This window comes from Globicephala melas, chromosome 2 (assembly GCF_963455315.2).
Source record: "Globicephala melas chromosome 2, mGloMel1.2, whole genome shotgun sequence".
NCBI classification, from domain to species: domain Eukaryota; kingdom Metazoa; phylum Chordata; class Mammalia; order Artiodactyla; family Delphinidae; genus Globicephala; species Globicephala melas.
This window is the reverse complement of record NC_083315.2, coordinates 155,732,734-155,749,814: the sequence shown is the minus strand read 5'-3', so window position 1 is coordinate 155,749,814 and position 17,081 is coordinate 155,732,734. Positions and strand designations below refer to the sequence as shown.

Genomic DNA, 17,081 nt, shown 5'->3' with positions numbered 1-17,081 from the left:
TATATATAGCTTAAGTTAGTGATCTAGAGGAAAGGTATGGGAGTGATTTTCAAACATACAAAGTATTTGATTGTTTTTTAAATTAACTCCCAAAAGGCAGAACTACGATCAATAAGTAGAAGTTTGGAGTAAGCAGTTTTAGTAAGGAGTAAAGTATGAAAGAGTTATAAGAGAGCTATCCCAGGAAGGGATAACTTAATTTGCAGTTCTTTACCCCCCACTTTTAACCATACTCAAGCAGACACCGAACAGTGATTTGCTAAGAATGTGTCATGGAGACTGTCTGCACAGGGATGTTAGACCATGGAATTTTAGCAGTGGGATAAGAAAATACCTGTATATAGTGAGAATTTCTGCATTATTATATAAAACAGCCTGATTAGTAGAAAGCATTTTGGACTGGGGCAAGAGAATCATCTTTGTCACTTAACTGTGATATGCCCTTGGTCATGCCATGGAACCTCTCCAGGCTATAATTTTCTCTTTTGAACATGAAAGCCTGAAGTGGCAGTGATACTTAAAAGATGATTGGAAGGAAGGGAGAGAGTGAAGTCCTGGAAATCAGCTAAGGGATATTGTAATAAATCGTACGACAAGAGGCTGTTGACATGGTAACTAGAAGATTATTGATGGCCTTTTAGAAAACAGTTGCCAGGTGTCCTGAAGACAACTAAAATAGAATTAGAGAGAAAGTAATAATTAGAGAAATACTAATATTAGTGTGAATTCTAATACAGTGGGGCCACGGTATTAAAAAGGTCAGCAATATGGAAGTTGTTACTGTATGTGAGGAAGAAGAAGAGAGTAGTTGTAAACATGATACCAATATTGAAAAGATAGTGTCCTGGTGGTCAGTAGATAAGAGGAATGAAGAAAAGCCTAAGGTCAAATCAATGGCATAGACATAAAAGGAGTTACAGAGAAAAGACCAAAAAAAATGGTCTAGAAGCATCAGGGAGAACAAAGGGTATTGCTGTTTGAAATATTTGCCAGTATAAAATTTCCTATGAAATGACATGTATACACATACCTGGTAGAGATAAGATATTTTTCAGAGAAATATTATTAACTACTTTAATGAACACAAGTACTGAGAGCTATAAAATAAGTATTACTAATTATAGATAAATTTATTTTTGAAAAACGCACCTAGTGAATTTTTTTTTTAAGAGAGGTTGTCAAATTAACTATTAAAAACCAATTTGACCACAGTGGTATTAAACTAGAAATCAATTAGATGGAGATTAAATATGCTACTGAACAACCAATGGGTCAAAGAAGAAATCAAAAGAGAACTAGAAAAATACCTTGAGACAATGAAATGGAGACAATGAAAATGGAAATATAACATACCAAAACTTGTAGAATGCAGCAAAAGCAGTTGTAAAAAAGAAGTACATAGAGAGAAATGCCTACATCAAGAAATAAGGAAAAATCTCAAACAAACCAACTTTACACCTAAAGGAACAAGAAGGAGCCCAAAGTTAGTAGAAGGAAGGAAATACAAAGATCAGAGTGGGAATAAATGAATAGAGACTAAAAAGACAATAGAAAAGATCAATGAAACTAAAAGCTGGTTATTTGAAGAGATAAAGAAAATTGACAGACCTTTAGTTAGACTCACCGAGAGAGAGGACTCAAATAAATAAAATCAGAAATAGATGTTACAGCTGATAACAGAAATATAAAGGATCATAAGAGACTACTATGAATAATTATACATTTACAAATTGGACAATCTAGAAGAAATGGATAAATTCCTAGAAGCACACAACCTTCTAAGACTGAATCGTGAAGAAATTGAAAATCTGAACATACTGATTACTAGTAAGGAGATTGAATCAATAATCAAAAACTTGCCAATAAACAAAAGTCTAGGGCCAGATGGCTTCATGGGTACATTCTATCAAACATTAATACCAATTAATGAATTAATACCAATCCTCAAACTCTTCTAAAAAATAGAAGAGGAGGAAACACTTCTAAACTCATTTTACAAGACCCTGATACCAAAACCAGACAAGGATGCCACAAGAAAAGAAAATTACAGGCCAGTATCATCCTGATGAACATAGATGCAGAAATCCTCAACAAAATATTAGCAAACTGAATTTGCAATTTATTGAAAAGATCATATACCATGATCAAGTGGGATTTATTCCAGGGATGCAAGGAAGGTTCAACATCTACAAATCAGTCAGTGTGATACACCATGTTAACAAAATGAAGGATAAAAGTCATGTGATCATCTCAATAGATGCTGAAAAAGCATTTGACAAAATTCAACATAAGAAGTCTCAACATTAAGTTGGTGTAGAGGGAATGTACCTCAACTTAATAAAGGACATATATGAAAATCCCACAGGTAACATACTCATCAATGAAAGGCTGGAGCTTTTCCTGTAAGATTAGGAATAAGACAAGCATGCTCACTCCTACCATTTTTCCTCAACGTGATATGGGAAGTCCTAGTCAGAGCAGTTAGGCAAGAAAAAGAAATAAAAGACATCCAAATCAGAAAGGAAGAAGGGAAACTGTCACTATTTGCAGGTGACATGATATTACATAGAAAATGCTAAAGACTCCACCAAAAAACTGTTAGAACTAATAAATGAATTCAGTCAATTTCAGGATACAAAAATCTGTTGAGTTTCTATACAATAATAGTGAACTATCAGAAGGAGAAATTAAGAAAATAATCCCATTTACAGCTGCATCAAAAAGAAAAAAATATCTAGGGATAAATACAACCAAGGAGGTGAAAGACCTGTACACTGAAAACTGTTAAGACATTGATGAAAGAGATTGAAAAATACACAAGTAAATGGAAATATATTACTTGCTCATGGATTGGAAGACTTAATATTGTTAAATTGTCCATAATATCCAAAACAATCTATAGATTCAGTGCAGTCTCTATCAACATTTCAATGGCATTTTTCACAGAAAGAGATCGAACAGTCCTAAAATTTGTATCAAACCACAAAAGACCCTGAAGAGCCATAGCAATCTAGAGAAAGAACAAAGGCATCATGCTTCTTGATTTCAAGCTGTATTACAAAACTATAGTAATCAAAACAGTATGGTATTGGCATAGAAACAGACACGTAGATCAATAGAACAGAAAAGAGAGCCCAGAAATAAACCCATTCCTGTGTGGTCAATTAATTTATGACAGAAGAGCAAAGAATATAAAATGAGGAAAGGACAGTCCCTTCAGTAAATGGTGTGGGGAAAACTGGGAAGCCACATGCAAAAGAATGAAACTAGACTACTATCTTTTATCATGCAAAATAATCAGTGCAAAATGACTTGAATGTAAGACCCGAAACCATAGAAGAAAGAAAACAGAGATGATAAGCTCCTTGACATTGGTCTTATTGGTGATTTTTTGATTTGACAAGAAAGCAAAGGCAACAAAAGCAAAAATAAACAAGTGGGACTACATCAAATGAAAAAGCTCTTGCACATCGGAAGAAACCATCAACAAAACAAAAAGGCCACTTGCTGAATTGGAGAAGATATTTGCAAAGGATATATCTGACAGTGGGTTGATACCCAAAATATACAAAGAACTCACACAATTCAACATCAAAACAAACAACCCAATTTAAAAATGGGCAGAGGACCTGAATAGACATTTTTCCAAAGAAGACATACAAGTGGCAAACAGATACATGAAAAGATGCTCAACATCACGAATCATCAGTGAAATACAAGTCAACCACAATGAGGTATATCACCTCACACCTGATAAAATGGCTGTTATCAAAAAGACAAGAATTAAAAAGGATGTGGAGAAAAGGCAACCCTGTGGTACCATTGATGGGAATGTAAACTGGGATAGCTGCTATGGAAAACAGTGTAAACCTTCCTTTAAAAATTAAAAATAGAGGGCTTCCCTGGTGGTGCAGTGGTTGAGAGTCCGCCTGCCTATGCAGGGGACACGGGTTCGTGCCCCGGTCTGGGAAGATCCCACATGCCGCGGAGCGGCTAGGCCCGTGAGCCATGGCCACTGAGCCTGCGCGTCCGGAGCCTGTGCTCCGCAACGGGAGAGGCCACAGACAGTGAGAGGCCCGTGTACTGCAAAAAAAAAAAAAATTAAAAATAGAACTACCATACAATCTAGCAATTCTACTTCTGAGTATTTATTAAAAGGAAACAGAAACACTGACTCTGAAAGATATGTGCATTCCCCCGTTCATTATAGCATCATTTACAGCAGCCAAGAATGGAAGCAATCTGGGTGTCCATCAGTGGATGAATGGATAAAGAAGCTGTGGTGTATGTATATGTACAGTTGAATATTATTCAGCCTTTAAGAAGAAGGCAGTCTTGCCATTTATGACAACATGGATGGACTTTGCATTATGCTAAGTGAAGTATCAGACAGAGAAAGACAAATGCCATGTGATCTCATGTGGAATCTAAAACGAAAAAAGTGAACTTATAGATACAGAGAACAGACTGGTGATTGCCAGAGATGAGGGTTTGGAGGTAGGTGAAATGGGTGAAGGTGGTCAAAGATACAAAGTTTAAGTTATAAAATAAGTAATCAGGAGGATATAGTACAGCATGGTGACTACAGTTGATAACATTGTATATTTGAAAGTTACAAAAAGAGTAGATCTTAAAAGTTCTTGTCACAGGAAAAAAATTTGTAACTATTTATGGTCTTTGTACACCTGAAACTAATACGTTACATGTCAGTTATATCTCAGTTAAAAAAGAAACCAGTTTGCAATTGCAGTAATATACAAGTTTGATGTGTGAATGATTTTTCTGTGGTTGTTTGTTTTCTTTTTATTTTATCTCATACATTTTTTACTTATTTATTTAGATACACAGAAGTAAAAACAAATGGAAATTTCATCTCAAGGATGGCATTATGAATCTTAATGGAAGAGATTATATATTTTCCAAAGCCATTGGAGATGCAGAATGGTGAAGAGTTGGTTCTTTCCTTTTATAAATAAAACAAAAGAAACTTAAAAAAAAATTTAAAGTGGACAGTTTGTAACTTGGGACATATACCAACCAAAACTTAACTTCTGCATGTCAGAGAAGTGCAGTAGAAGCAGAGCTACTGGAACAAAGAGACCTTGACAACACAGACACTACTTCTAACTGGCAAGCCATGGAACTGTAGCACCTGGGGTTGTTGGGGTGGCGAGGGTTGGGATTTTGTGTAAGAAAACCGTAATTGTCGATTTTAAATACAGGTACCTGCCACTGGTAACTAGCATGTAAAGCTTGGTTTATATTCCTTCCTCCAACTTGAGTTCAGTCAGAAGATACTTGTTGGAATGAACTGAAGAAACTTCCCTTTTGATAGGTTGAACCGAAACTGCTTATTGTACGTGGTTATATTTGGTAAAAATTGCGTGTGAGCTTTTTACAAAAGGGTAAGAATATGTGTTGAATTTTAATTCATTTGTATAAGGAAACAATTTAGAACTCTCATAATAGGTCTTAAATATTTTTACTTGCTGTTCTCCTTCAGTAATATATACCTCTTCCTTCCCTGCTTTATGGAACATCTATTTAAGAGTTAAAGGAAGTAAACAGTGATCACAGTTTGGAGACAAAATTTACCCAGGAATGGGTATTTATTTTAATTAGGTTTTGAGACTCATTAAATGTAGTTTAAAGACTTGGGTCTCATCTGAGTTGAGCAGAATTAAAATAACTTCAGTTTCCTAACAGAAAAATTGTATTTGTTTCTTTTAGCCCCCTCACCTTAAAAAGAAACCCCAGTGGCTCCTCAGGAATACAGTGTTATTGCACAAAGGTACCATCCAGCTGAAATTATATACATGTGAATAGATAGATTTTTTTTTCCTGTTGGGCTGAAGAGTATATGCTTATATATGTGTTTAGTCTTCAAGCTAAACAAACATTTAGATAACATTCTGTGCATTGATTGAAGCATTGGGCAGGTGGTGAGGACCTGGAATTTTATTAAACAATTTAGTAATTATAAAAGTTTTTTTGTGTTTACTAGTAAAGAATTTTAAAATGATTCTAAGTGAACACACTTTTAAAATGCAACTTTGTAATTTGAGGGAGAAATTTTGGGGTTAGAGGAGGGTGGGCCACTAAGTACATATTTACCTCTTTCATTTGGTGGCCCTTCCAGGCCATTGATAATATAGACATGGGCTCCAGTTTGCACATCGGGAAGAAAGCATAGAAATTTGACTTGTATATTAAAAATAATAGAAATGTTATATGATATTAAGAATGCATAGCTCTGTATTCTGTAAGGGGCTATAAAGAACAATGTGGCAGTGCTATGTTCAGTGTGAACGAGTTGCTTGGGAGAACTGTAGGAACTTGTGTATTCACCTTTGTTCTTACACCTAATTCTTTTCATGGTTTATTTTGACAAAATTCACATGTGTTTAACTTACTTGTATATTGATTTTTTTTTAAGTCTTCCATTTTTGTCTTCCTTTTATTTGCCTTTGTGTTTCCAGAAGTAACATAGAAACACTTTAAAGTACATTGCAAAGAAAAACTGTGAGGTATTATATATTGTTTTTCCTTTTTTAACACAAATCTTTAAACTTTCTTGAAAAGGCTAATCTTTTTTCTTTTTCTTTTTTTTTTGCCTGCTTCCCACCCCACATACCACCTTGGTCCCTTTAACTTACGTTCTGAACTTTGGTATAAATGTGGTTTCTAGCATGCTAGTAGTTAGGTTTTATTTAGATGCCATAACTGGTGATACGGTTTTAATTTTTACTATATTAATTTAGTTTTCTGGAGGTTTATTTGTTTACCCCACTATGCTCAAAGCACACACAGGTTTTGTTTTTTTTTTTTTTAATTAATGAGACTGGGAGGAGAGAAGGGAGAGGGGGTAAAATCACAGAAGTCCTGTTGTTTGTTTGCCCTTGAGTATAGTTGCTAGTAGGTTTATATTTACCCAGTGAAGAAGTCAATGACCTGAACTACCTATAAAAGTTTAGCATTGCTGCAGTGTTGATTAAAACCCTTTCGCTATCTAGTAGTTCTTATGCTACTGAACCTTGGATTACTGTATGATATTCAGCTTATATTTTGGGCTCTCTATGTAGACGAAAACATTCATATTCATAATAGAATTGTATACTGGCCTGTTTTTATACTCAAACATGAACAACCACTGCTTTCAGAGTGACTCATTAGGGTTATTTTGAAGCAGGAAATAGCCATTTATATTTGCACCTGTGTATATTGCATATTAATTATGACATACTTGGCAAGTGCTTTTCTTTTACCTGTGAATATTCTGAAAGCTGGTCCAAACAACACTGCATACCAAATTGTGCTCTTATATATTACTGCATCGTGTTCCTTTTTAATCAAATAGCATGTTTTAGTTTTATTATAGTGGCTTGCTATAAGAATGCCACTTGCTTATCTTTTATTGTACTTGAATTCTTAATCATGCTTTTAACATTTTATTTAACAAATCGTTTCATTAGGTTCTGTCATTCCTTTGAAAAGGCAAGGATTCCCACTTTCAGAATTTTGAAATGAAAATAACATGTTTATTCAAAGAGGGAAAATAGTTCAGACTTAGTATTATGAAATAAGTAAAGGTTTCAGAAAAGGATTTGTTTAGATTTGCACAGATGGTGATGGCACCTTTTATTAAAAAACAATCAGCAGTGCTAAGGAAATTTACGCAAAAGTACTAGATAAAAGTGTGGAAATGCGTGCCTTTCAGTGTATGTACTCTTTTTTGGTGGTCGTTTGGATAGTCAGACCATTTGAATGGCTGAGAGCACATTTAAATTCTGTGGAGCGCCACATTTGGCTGAAACAACTCTTTAATGTGCAATTAGTTTCTAGAGTAAAATGTCTGTTATATGAGGGGGATCTTTATATTGGGCTTTTATATTTTTTTAAATGTTCACATTTCTTTCTATTAAATGCCACCATAATACCACGTTTATATTGTTGCCTCTCTTAAAATCAAAGCCACCTTGATGTTATTCTTTTAGGGATACATCAAGATTTGAGCAGTGTGTATAGTGATTAAAATGTGTTCTTGAAGAGCATACTGTAATCGACTGGCTTGGACAGCAAGAACATAAAAATATAATAGCTTTTGTATAAAGATTTTCTTTTGCTATATGAAAATCAAGGATTTGGTTTTCTTTTTTTTCTGGCTTTTATGGAGGAATGAAGAGGGTTATCTCCTTCTAAGAGTAATTTTTGATTATCTTATAGCAATAACGTCACCATTCTTTTCAGAAGATAAATACACCTTGTATAGGAAATCAGACATAATTTTCTTGGGAGTCCCCTTTATAACTTAGCTTTTTCTTCCACTTGAGAAAATTCCTATATTTTCAGATTATTTCATCTTGAACTTTTTTGAGCTTTTGTGCAATGTAATATTTTATTGATCCATCTTTGTACATTTTCATTTTATTTCATATGTCTATTTCCCACCTATCTGTCTGAATCAGCTATTTCAGATTTTGAATTCATTGGTTAAAAAATAGTTACTTTATATATCTCCTCATGGGTTTATTTTAAATAGTTTTGCATTTTAATCTATTGTGCTATGGAAATTATTCTGAAGTTTGTATTCCCTTTTTAAGCCTGCCTTAGTCTGTTTTTTGTCATTTTTTTATGGTTTAAGGAAGAGCACACCAAACTTGATATTTTTGTTTATTTTGAGGAACAAGATAAACTTGTTTTTTTCTTCTCTCTTAAGGGAAGAACTACATTGAGTTAGTAGCTACTATTTCAAGTTTCCTTAAATCATCCAGTATGTATCAGGGCTACAATTGGGGGGAGGGGCTAATCCTTTTTGCTGTTCTGAGCTACTATTGTCAACTGCTGTTGTACATACTGTTATGTGTAAGGGCGTAAATATATTTATTATGTTTGTAAAATTCATTCTGTACAATTGCAGATCAAGTTTGCTCTTCTGTGATATATGGGATATTATGTTTTAAAGACCATCTTGGAATACAATTAGAGAACTTAGTATTTTGATGTACTAAGACCTATTTTAAGTTTAATATTTTACCTTTGCAAAAACTTTAATTAAAGATGTTATTTAAAAAAAGTAATGCTGCTTGCTTTGCTTACTAGTTTATAACATTGTTATATAGATAACTGAATAAAACTATACAGTTTAGAAAGGAAAATGCTTTACATTGTTAGTAAGTTCCATTTATCAAAAGAAGGTATTAAATTCTGTACCTTTAAAATAAATAGGGTGGGATATCAGTCTGAATATTAAACTGTGTTATAAATTCTTAGTAGCTTTTAAAGAGAATAGTTGTGATTTCTAGGCACACAGGAATTTAAATTGGGCTAAATTCGCACCAACAAAGTGTAGCTAAAATTGATTATAATTAACATACTGTATTAAGTGAGTATTTCTACTCCAAAGAATAGATTACTTAGGATAAAATTATTTGAGAACATACTTGTTCTTTAATTCCACCATTTAGCCATATGTTTTTCTTTTAGTTCAGAGTTTGTAAATAATTGCATAAAAGGAGAATCAGATTATTAAGGCTTGTATTACATATTGAATATATTTTGTGTTATTTTAGAAGGTATTAAATAATTAGCAAGTATTTTAATTTATAGTTAATTCAAATGAATCATTAAGAAGCTTGCTTTTTTGTAATTTTTTAATCCTGTTATGGACTACTTTATCTAGGAAACATGCAAATTTTAACCATTAAAACAATCATAATAAAGATATTTTGTTTATTGCCAGCAAATCTTGTATTTTTGCAGTTTAATTCAAGTTCCTACATTGATGATCTTAACCTTTTTGGCCTCAGTTTCTCCATATGTAAAATGACAACAATATGGTTTTGAGGGTTAAAGGTAATACATGTAAAGATTTTTGTAGTACATGGTAAGCACTCAGATATCCCAGTTATTTACTTTATTTCATAATTATATCATTTAAAATGACCTGTGGAGTGGAAAAAATGTTTTTAAATGGTCAAAAATAGCAAAAGAGAATGTGGTCTGATTTAAGGAGGGGCAGTGAAAATGTGGATACAGCCAAGCAAATTAAGCCTGGGAGGCTGAGTTAGTGAAGCAGTGCATCTGTCTGTAGCAGAAAGTGCCTGAGGGAAGAAAAGGGAATGATGGGTATGGATAGGAATAATGAAACACACCAGAAGGCTTTAAGCCTTTTTACCCCTAAAGTAAACATTTTTTGAACTATATGTCTAAAATAGGTTGAATTTTCCCAAAGCTAAAACTGTAGTAGCAATACAACATTTTAAAAATTGCATGATTTTCCTAAATATCAGTGGATTCTGCTCATTTCATTTATGGAGAAAGTGATAATGAAGTGTTATTGTTATTGAAAGACATTGAAACTATGATTACATCACTCTTGAGTCTGACCTGAACCCCTCTCCTAGGGATTGTTGGCAATCCTATTTCTGGAGGCAAATAACCTTTGTGTCAATGCTCCTACTTCCCAGCCAAGGAAGAAGTTGCATATATAAATAATCGGTTACTTTTGTTTCTGTTCTGAAATACAAGTTTTCTTAGTTTGAAAGGGAATCGAGCACAGAGCACGTATTAACTCACTCATTCAACTCTTTTTGGTGATCTCCCATAGGCCAGGAATTATGATCAGTATTATTGGTTGAGCCAGAGATGAGTTAAGATGGTTGCTGCCTTTAAAAGCAGTGAGGTTGGATTGTCTGGGTTCTAATCCCAGTGTGGATTGGATTGACAGCAGTGTGAGGTTCAGCATGTTACCAAACCTACTACCTCATAGAGTTGTTGTGAAGATAAGATAATGACATGATGCATACATTGCATTTAGCACAGTCCTTGGCACGTGTGTATATATCCATATGTTTTAGTAAGGCATAATGGTCACAGAAAAGATCTTAGACTGGCTAGGTTACTTTGAATTTTCCTTATCTTCCTGTCATAATAGAAACACATTTACCATCTGGGTTGATGCTTCTGCAGATTAAAGTGAGAGATCAGAGGACTAAAAACTAGCAATTATAGAGAGCATTGAGCTTGCCAATGGAGATAATTCTAGAAGCTTACTTATAATTGTGGTCTTCACATTGGAAATGAATTCTGTGTTCTTGAATCAGGAATGTTCTGGATCTTATCTTCAAACTTCATCTTTCTGAAGGTTGTTGAGTTGAAATGATACCAGTTACCTCCTGATCACTTCTGGAATAGCCTGCTTTCTTAAACACAATGTAACAGAAATGGAATTCATTCCAATTTCTATTTCCCCACTCCCAAACCTTGTGTGTATCAGTGACTACTGTTCTCCCAGTCACTGGGATTTGAAGCTCAGTATCATCTAACCTAGTCTTCACCAATATTAGGAAATAGCTCCACTGCCTACCAGGTGCTCAAAACAAAACCCACAAGTTTTTCCTGATTCCCTTCTTTTTTTCACTGGTACCTAGTCTGAGTCACCCCAAAACCAGACTGGCATCAACTAGTCTGACAAAGGTTACACTTGGCCTTTCCTATGAAGGGAGAACCTGGGGCAACTTCCCTCAACTGGATCTCAACTGTGTCTATCAGAGCCCCTGGCCTTGGCCTGCCTCTCTGTGACAGGATGTGGGCCCCTGCTCGTTCTTCTCTTGCTGACCCTGACTTTGTAGATTTGTCTCACTAAAGCCCATTTCTTAATATATGTTCACGTGGAAGTGAGTCACAGTTTGGATGCACAGGTGGCAACTACATAGGGGGACCCACCTAGTAGCACAAAGTTCAGTTCCTAAGCAAGGCATTTACACCTGATTTTCCCCTATGCCTGCAACATTCTCCCTTTAGATCTTTATATTCCCATTGTCAAGAACATTTCTTTTGCTTCTACCATGCTTTGTCTTACATTGACATTTCTTGATTTGTCCTTCCTCATCCCAGGTTTGCTCTAACTCACTTTTTATGAAGACAATTGATATTTTTAATATAATGGACTCTTAAAAATGAATAGAATACTCCATTAGGGAAAATACATATATATAACAAGTCAATTCATCTAAGAAGAAAGGCAGATGTCAATTAATTGACCCTTTTAATAATTGAAGGAATACAAAATAAGACAATAATAATAAATCATTTTTCCATCTACCCAATGACCAGAAAAAAATACCCTGTCATGGTCAGGGTGTGGATAAATGGACCTTATGATGCATTGCTTGCAGGAGTGCAAAATGGTAACAGCTTTCTGGTGGACAGAGGGAACAAGAAACACAAGTGCTTCAAGTCAGGACAGGGGGATGGTATCTACAAGGTACAAAAGTTATCTAAGAGGCTCAAGTGTAGTAAGCATGGGAGAGTACAGATATTTGGGGGAGAAATAAAAAGATCCATATTTGATATATTAAGTTTGTGGTGCCCATTAGACATTCAGGTTGAAGTATCAAGAAGGCAAGATATAAGCAGATGGAGCTCAGCGGGGATGTCTGAGCTGAATAAGACCATTGGTATTTATTATCATATTGAGAGGATTTAAAGCCATAGAAATGATTCACCTAAGCAAGAATGTAAAAAGAGAGGGATCCAGGACCAACCCTAAAGGCACTCCCAAGACAGATTGGGAAAAGGATTAGGTAACAGGAATGGCTGCATAATTTGTAGAACCTAATACAAAACGAAAATGCGAGGCACATTGTTCAAAATGTATTAAGAATTTCAAGATGGTGACAGTGGAGCCCTTTGTGACTGCACTTGTCACATACCTTCGAAGCTGGTCCTGGGAGTCAGTAAGGGACAAGTCCAGTTAAGTAGGAAGAAAGGGGAGAGGTTGGTGTTTTACAAGTCAAAGAGGATAGTATTTTAATAAAGATGAGGTCCTGGTTAGCTTAAGCCATTCTTTCCTGGCCATGGTCATTGATTCAGGGATTCAGGATTCTTGCTTGAAATGCTCAGACTCTCTCCTGTCAGATTTGGATGAGGAGGCATTAGCTCCAATTGCATTAGCAGCCATCCTATGACCTTGAGAACTGAGCTTAAGATAAAGATGATACAGGGAGGCAGAGCAGAAGATGGAAAGAAACAGCATCCTTAATGACTTTTTTTTTAAAAAAAATAAATTTATTTATTTATTTATCTTGGGCTGCATTGGGTCTTTGTTGCTGTGCACGGGCTTTCTCTAGTTGCGGCGAGCGGGGGCTACTCTTCATTGTGGTGCGTGGGCTTCTCATTGCAGTGGCTTCTCTGTTGCAGAGCACGGGCTCTAGGCACGCGGGCTTCAGTAGTTATGGCACACAGGCTCAGTAGTTGTGGCACGCGGGCTCTAGAGCACAGGCTCAGTAGTTGTGGTGCATGGGCTTAGTTGCTGTGCAGCATGTGGGATCTTCCCAGACTGGGGCTTGAACCCATGTACCCTGCATTGGCAGGCAGATTCTTTTTTTTTTTTTAATACATTTATTTGTTTTATTTATTTATTTTTGGCTTTGTTGGGGCTTCGTTGCTGTGCGCAGGCTTTCTCTAGTTGCGGCGAGTGGAGGCTACTCTTTGTTGCGGTGTGCGGGCTTCTCATTGCGGTGGCTTCTCTTATTGCAGAGCACGGGCTCTAGGCACGTGGGCTTCAGTAGTTGTGGCTCGCAGGCTCAGTAGTTGTGGCTCACGGGCTCTAGAGCACAGGGTTCAGTAGTTGTGGCGCACAGGCTTAGTTGCTGCATGGCATGTGGGATCTTCCCAGACCAGGGCATGGACCTGTGTCCCCTGCATTGGCAGGCGGATTCTTAACCACTGCACCACCAGGGAAGCCCCTTCATGACTTCTTGTAAATAAGCATTTTAGTAGGTAATTTATTCCATTTACTGTTATCATAAATACTGATTTTGTTTACCATTCTTTTTCTTTATTTCTTCTCATCTCTCTGCCTTTTAATTGTATACAGTTTTCTGCATTTTTCCCTGATGATTTGCTGGCTTGTTTTAGGCCTAGGTTTTGAGACTGTGTTTCCCTTGGGAAACGCTTGTTTCTCTATACTCAGAGGGGCCTATGAGCATAGCTCCTAGACACACAGTGGAAAATACTATAGGGTGAAACAGCTCAGGCTTTGGAACCAGGCTGACCTGGGGTTGAGTGCCAGGTGTACTACACTCTCTGAGCCTCAGATCCCTAATCTATAAAATCTATAGTAAAAGCATTATTATAATGGTTATCTTGCATCCTTTTTTGTAAGATATAGTGTATGTAAAGTGTAGGGCACATATTAGGTCTGAATTTTTTTTGGCCATGTGGCACAGCTTGCAGGATCTTAGTTCCTTGACCAGGGATCAAACCTGGGCCCCAGCATTGAAAGCACCGAGTCCTAACCACTGGACCGCCAGGGAATTCCCTGAAAATATTTCATTATATTAGCAAAAGGGCCTTAAGGTTCTTTTGGTTTGATCTTCATACTCTACAGTTGAGGACTTTAAACCCCCAAAAAAGTAATGCAAATTAGCCAACATTGTGCAACTAATAAAAGGTATAGCCAGAGGGTCTCCTGATACCTAGGTAGATTCCTTGAGGCATGCAACCTACAGGCAGTGATGTCCCATGGCCAGGTTTCCTCGAACTTGTTTTAATAGTATACAATGGTGGCTTTTTAATGTACAGTTGAGACAAAAGGATGGCAATTCTCCTCTTCTTACACCTGGCCTACTTTATATATTTGTACTAACTGCTTGTGTTTTTGGCAGTGAATCTCTGGTCCCATGTGACAGCCTGTCACATGTTGGTTTTAAGAACAGATGCAAAATGATTTGTGAAAATATCCCATTCAATTTGAGGTCAAGTAGTTACCCTCCTAGACCATTCTGTTTTCTCCGGGACTTATCTGTGAGAAGCTGCTGTAAACCTTGTTGCCTTTCCAAAATAAAAGGCAATTGTATGACAGACTCTAGGTCCATCTACAGAGTGAAGTAAGTCAGAAAGAGAAAAACAAATACCGTATGCTAACACATATATATGGAATCTAAAAAAAAAAAAATGGTTCTAATGAACCTAGGGGCAGGAGAGGAATAAAGATGCAGACCTAGAGAATGGACTTGAGGACATGGGGAGGGGGAAGGGTAAGTTGGGACAAAGTGAGAGAGTAGCATTGACATATATACACTACCGAATGTAAAATAGATGGCTAGTGGGAAGCAGCTGCATAGCACAGGGAGATCACCTCTGTGCTTTGTGACCACCTAGAGGGGTGTGATAGGGAGGGTGGAAGGGAGATGCAAGAAGGAGGGGATATGTGGATATACGTATACATATAGCTGATTCACTTTGTTATACAGCAGAAACTAACACAACATTGTAAAGCAATTATACTCCAATAAAGATGTTAAAAAAGAAAAAGTCAATTGTATTCTACAAGAAGGCAGACTATGGGTGGGAGGGAATACCTGGGGACCACCAGAGTGTCTCTGTGGGCTTAGTCTTGTACCTCCTTGTGTGAAATACTCCTGATTGTAATTAGAGAAACAGGGTACAGCTGGCTGTTTTGTTGTTTTAAGGGAGCTTGGTTTAAAGGCATAATTTCCATTCCTCAATAATCATCTCTTTATGAGAGCTCTAAAATATGAAAAAGCTCAAAATCTGAAAATTTTACACATCCCATAGGATAAGGGTAACGTGAGGGGTTATCTGGGCCATTTTTGTTTTCTTAGGCATAGACTTTGGAGGCCATCAAATTGATGAGAATGTGGGCATTTATTAAAAGCCTCAAGAGAAGAGTATTCTATGGCATTCCTTAGGGGCTGAAGATTGGGTCACTGGACTATACATTCCATTAGGGCTGTGAATATGTCAACCATATTTCCAGGACTGAACTCTGTGCCAGACATTAAAAGTACATATTTGTTAAATGAACGAGTGAGTAAATAAAAGTGCTGTGCTGGTTATTATGAAGAAAGTCAAGGATCTGTCTTCTTCATTTTGAAAAAGGCACACTGACTTTTCTGCAGTGTTGACAGATCTTCCACACTATGGATGCCATAGGGTAGCTTGGAAAAGCTGGGCAGAGCAAGTACAGACAGGAAAATGAAGAATTCCACCCAGGTTAGTTTCATAGTAGTTATCCTCATGGGTGTGAAGTAGTATCTCATAGTTTTGATTTCATATTTCCCCAGTGATTAGTGATGTTGAACTTCATGTGCTTATTGGCCATCTGTATATCTCCTTTGGAGAAATGTCTATTCAAGTCCTTTGCCCATTTCTGAGATGGGTGGTTTTTGTTTTCTGTTGTTGAGTTTTAGGAGTTGTCTATATATTCTAGATATTAATCTCTTATCAGATATGTGATTTGCAAATATTTTCTCCTATTCTGTGCATTGACTTTTTACTCTGTTGATATTGTTTTTTGATACACAAAATTTTTTAATTTTCATGAAGTCCAGTTTATCTATTTTTAAAATTTTGTTGCCTGTGCCTTTGGTGTCATATCCAAGAAATCATTTCCAAATCCAGTGTTGTGAAGCTTTTGCCATATGTTTTCTTCTATATAGTTTTAGGCCTTAGATTTAGGTATTTAATTCATTTTGAGTTAATTTTTGCATTTGGTGTTAGATACAGATCCAATTTCATTCTTTTACACGTGGATATCAAGTTTTCTCAGCACCACTTGTGAAAAGACTGTCCTTTCCCCATTGAATGGTGTTGGCACCCTAGTCAAAATAATTTGGCTATATTTTTGAGGGTTTATTTCTAGGTTCTCAATTCCTTTAGTCTATGTGTTTGCTTTTATATTAGTGCCACATTGTTTTAATCACTGTAGCTTTGTAGTAAGTTTTAAAATCAGAGGACTTTGAATCTTGAGGGCTTGAAAGAAAGTTTCAGGACCAGGCAGAGGTCCTATATATGTTTAGGTCCAGTGGTGTGACAGTGACTGTCTGGGGCAAGGGTATCTGTGGCAGCTTCCTAAGCACACTTTTGCTGGGGCAGGGCTGTGGCTTTGCCTCCTTTGCTTGATTGCTCACTGAGCCTGGTTTTTCAGCCTTCCTGTTGATTCTGCAAACTACTCTATTCTTCTAATCAATTCTTTTTCTGCTTAAATTAATCAGATTTTGTTTTTATTGTTCACAACCAAGAGCCCTGACAGTGTAGCTCAGTTCACTTGGGAA

At 36.3% G+C, this 17,081-nt stretch overlaps 1 protein-coding gene across 1 annotated transcript in view; it reads left to right on the top strand.

Moving 5' to 3' along the window:
- Positions 1 to 9,733, top strand: part of GTF2A1 (general transcription factor IIA subunit 1) — a 46,186-nt gene extending 36,453 nt beyond the window's left edge. The window contains exon 9 of the mRNA XM_030848693.2: positions 4,841 to 9,733. Coding sequence (XP_030704553.1) covers positions 4,841 to 4,948 — 108 coding nt within the window. The 3' untranslated portion in view covers positions 4,949 to 9,733. The remainder of the gene's footprint in view (positions 1 to 4,840) is intronic.
- Positions 9,734 to 17,081: the final 7,348 nt, after the last annotated feature.